The 4,249-nt window shown below is 39.8% G+C and overlaps 1 protein-coding gene across 1 annotated transcript in view; it reads right to left on the bottom strand.

Moving 5' to 3' along the window:
• LOC103805910 (COMM domain-containing protein 5-like) overlaps positions 1-4,249 on the bottom strand; it is a gene marked incomplete at its 5' end in the record, with an annotated part of 13,719 nt that overhangs the window by 6,958 nt on the left and 2,512 nt on the right. Inside the window, one exon of the mRNA XM_009078579.1 lies at positions 1,511-1,561. Coding sequence (XP_009076827.1) covers positions 1,511-1,561 — 51 coding nt within the window. The remainder of the gene's footprint in view (positions 1-1,510; positions 1,562-4,249) is intronic.

Here is a 4,249-nt window from a genome sequence, read left to right as displayed (position 1 = left end):
TTCCCTTCAGTCTACACAGCTTGATGGAACGGTGGGGATACAGAAATACAAATGTCAAATTTCCAGTACTTCAGAGCTGTTGTTTCGTGAACCGAATTCCAAAAATAGGATAAGATGCCAAGAAAAGTATTAAAAATGGATTTTTCTGGGTTATCTAGCTCATACTGAATTTTTGATCAGATGCTAATACGTCTCTTACCATCACAATCATATATATTTACAACTCAATAAGCATATCTATGATTCAGTGTTACATTTAAGATTATAAAAGGAGATCTGTCTAGAAATCAAATCTGAGGTGCACTTCTCTGGTCTCAAAACACAGAGCAAGATTACACTGGATAATCACAGCTTTCAAAACGAGAAAAAGCTAAATTTTCCAGGATCGTGATTTCACAGTAGAAAACAGACAATCATGCATGTTTCAAATTACATCTAAATTTATCTTCTTTCTCCACTGCAAACAATATTTCCACTTTGCAACCATGAATTTTGCATTCTTGACACCTATAATTCAAACAGCAGAGCAAAGAAAAGATGAGAAGACTGGATTTATTTTTACTCCAAGAACCTTTAGCTGTAAGCCAAGATCTTAAACAAGGAAATGAAAAATATTTTTAACTCTGGTGGCAGCACTCAGACCCTTGTGAGGGTAACCGAAATACCACAACTATGATTGTCAGGATTCCATGCAGAGAATCTGGAGCAGCATTGGGTTTAGTGATGCTATGTGCTGAGTGACCTCAAGTTTCAAGAAGGAAAGTTGGAATCATAGAATATCCTGAGTTGGAAGGGACCCACAAGGATCACTGAAGTCCAATTCCTGGCTCTGCATAACTTTTGCATATGCAAAATGCTGAAACAATTTCTAGATGTAGAATAAGCTAAATATGCTTGAGCAAAGAATCCTATAGAAAAAAGGGAATCCATAGAACGGACAAAAGAGATAGGCTGCTTAAAAAGTTCTCAATTTAGTACTTCCTCTGGAGCCACTGAGGGATGCTGCTTAAAAAATTAATTACAGCTAGCAAAGCACTTGATATCTCATATGTGACATCAAGTCACCCAGTGTGAATTCCCAGTTCAACTTTCAACTGTACATTAAGACTTGATGAAATGCTATATCTGAGAAAGCTGTCACAAACCACAGCACATAGAAGGTAGTTTGCCTCTCAACAACACAAGTCTTTCGCTTTTGCTCTAACTTGCAATGATGATGGCAAAATCGCTTAATTCTGCACTGCATTTTTCATCTGGAGGTCTGTGCACCTCACAGTCTATAGAACATTATAAAAACTGAAGATCACACAAGAACTGAAGGCTGATGTGAAAGCTACTTAATGCATACATAGCCATGCATGATGGATATGACACTGTGCTGAATCAAAATAATGGGACAAATCTTGTTCTCACTGATTTAGAGAATTTTGCTGTTCCTTCAATAGGCCAGTCAGTAGAGCTCTGTGCCACCCTGCTGCCTGCACAATGCATGACATGCGAAGACACTAACCTGTTTCCAAAGACTACACTGGAAAAGTCTGCAATGAAATCTTCTGGTATCCTGAAAGAGAAGAGCAACATAAATCAGTAAAGTTTTTTTCTAACCACAGTTATATAGCCTTATCTAAAAAAACCCAAACCTTAATTCTATTACAGAACACAAAAGATGTGTCAACATTTTCCATCTTCCATTGCCTAAAACTGCCATCAGTTCTTATGTAAGCACTTCAGTATTGATTCTGTTGGGGCTCTCAAAAGGACAGTCTATGTTTTTATATCAAGAACCGTAAAAACTGTATTACATCTTCCTGTCCTGCCTAGTATGGCAACAGTAGGTTTCAAAAGAACCCAATATTTGCCTACCTTCTCTCAGTAAAGCAAGGAGTCTGACAAGTGCAGAAGGCAGGCCAGCAGTGCATGCTTTCAAAAATTTCAAACCTACACAGTTCATTTCATAGAATCATAGAATCTACCAGGTTGGAAGAGACCTCAAGGATCATCGAGTCCAACCCTACTGTCATTACTAGACCATGGCACTTTCACCTGAAGCATAATTAAAAGACAGAGGAATTGCTCCCTCAAAAGTAAACCAGAGGCCCTTGTAGCTGAGACTACTTACAAAAGAAGCATATCTAACATGGGAAGGATAAGCACAAATTTGATGGGGACCATGAGAACTGGTTGAATAGACTAACTCACACTCCATCCGCCCTGTGTCTCTCCACTCCTTGACCTTTCCTCTGACACTGCTGTGGCCTTACAAACAGGTTGCTGTTGATTTTCAGTTCAATAGATCAGGCTGTGAATTGCAAAGACTGCAGAGCAAACACTATCCATTCAGCTGCCTTTGCCACAGGGACAGTTAACCTCCTACAGAGAGGCAAGTTGGACAAGCGAGAGAAGTAACTACTGCTGCTGCCACAGTTAAATCCAGCATTCAGCATGAATCAGTGCCCAGAGACATTACTCACCAGTGGCTTGAGACACACAGCAGTGTATCAAAGAAAAATCAAAGCAAAGTTACCTGTCCTAAAGAGCTTACAATGTCTAATGATGGGAGAAAAACCAACTAATAACTCGCACAGTGGGAAGATGAAACAGCAGTTACTAGAGCTTGAATTCCTAATGGGAGAGGTGGGGTTAAACCACATTTTAAAATGGTGCTGGGATAAAAAGGAATTCATTTTAGCAAGCACTATAACAGTGCTCTTTTGTCTGCATGAATCTGTCTTTCAGAAGAGACAGGACTATTTCTGCAAACATTACTTTCCATGCAAGTGTATCATTTAACCCATCCTGATGATGACTGGAAATCCTCTCTATGCAGTGAATAGCTGGAGACAGAGAGTTGTAATATGATTATTATGATACCTATCACAATACTTGCTTGACTGTAAGAGCAAGTGGTACTAAAATAGAAGCATTAACACTACCTTTGAGTTTGCATTATTTTTACTGTGCAGTCAATGGTTTTGCTGAAAACTCTCCTCCTGGCTCAAGCAGCTTACATGAGGGCAGTCACACACTAAGCAGATCAGAGAGAGCAAGGCACAGCTCAGCCTGAGCTACAGATGGCAATCAGTTTCCAAAGGAACATTCTGAGGAAGGGACTCAAAGGGCAAGAAATGTGTCAGGATGTCTCAATCCCATGTTATTGGCCTGAGCCATGAAGTTATTAAAACAATCTGAGATGGGAGGTAAAAAAATAGCACCCACAATTTAGAGTGAATTTATTCTCACTGGCTCAGCCACTCAGGCTAAGAAATAGGGAATATAGAATGGCATCCCTCTGAAAACAGTAGTACTGATCTAGTGAATCAGAAGTGGGCATGTGTCCCAGCCTCTCTCTCCACCAAAACTAGAAGCCAAGACCAGGTACCTCACCAGCAAACTGAGAATTACAAGACTTTACATGGAAGGAATTAGCTCAAGCTTCAGATTCACTGAAGGAAACAAAACAGAATGCAGGAAGTAAAAAAAAGAAAAAAAGGTACCCTGGTGCAGAGCTCAAAGCTTTTAAAGGAAGACTCAACAAAAAAAAAAAGAGGGAAATAAGCCATTTCTTCTTCCTTGAAAGGAAAACCAGCTGTCCAAACACTGGACGGCATTAATATCAAGACACTGCTGTTCAACCAGTTATATGTGTTCTTCATGCATGTGATCACAGGATGACCCACAGGAGCCACTGCAGGAGGGTAAGTGTCTGAATGTAATTCGTAAGTGCCTTGAAACCAGCAGGCATTTCATCTCCCAACCCAAGTGCACTGGGAAACATAGGAAATGACATTTCCCATATGAGCTGAAGATGCTTAAGGTGCTACCAAATTTGCTAAGTATCACAGCCTGAGAGCAGAATAAGCTATTTAGTCTTCTAAACGTTTAGCCACAAGGTGGAGAGAGGTACTCACAGCACATAAGACTATCAGAAATGGAAGTTAGGAAGAGCCCCAATACTGTGAGAATCATGGGAGCATAGCAGCAACAAGCAGCACATAAAACATACAAGTCTGCAAGCAATACAAATGCAGTTACCTGAGCTATTGCTGCTACGTCAGTTGCATTAACCAGAACAAGAAAAGATTCATCAAGACATAAAACACATAAATAAGATTATCCAGACTGAAAAGTGTCTGAATAAAGTACATGAATAAACCAAAGTGAGGAAAAAAACCCCAAACACAACTACAACTGTAAGGCATTAAAGTGTGGTCAAATGATAAGGACAGGGATGTGGAAGTCTGTATTTCTA

The sequence above is a fragment of the Acanthisitta chloris genome, unplaced genomic scaffold (genome assembly GCF_000695815.1).
Source record: "Acanthisitta chloris isolate BGI_N310 unplaced genomic scaffold, ASM69581v1 scaffold36460, whole genome shotgun sequence".
Taxonomy (NCBI): Eukaryota; Metazoa; Chordata; class Aves; order Passeriformes; family Acanthisittidae; genus Acanthisitta; species Acanthisitta chloris.
Note: the sequence above shows the minus strand (reverse complement) of the source record. Positions and strands in the feature narration are given on the sequence as shown.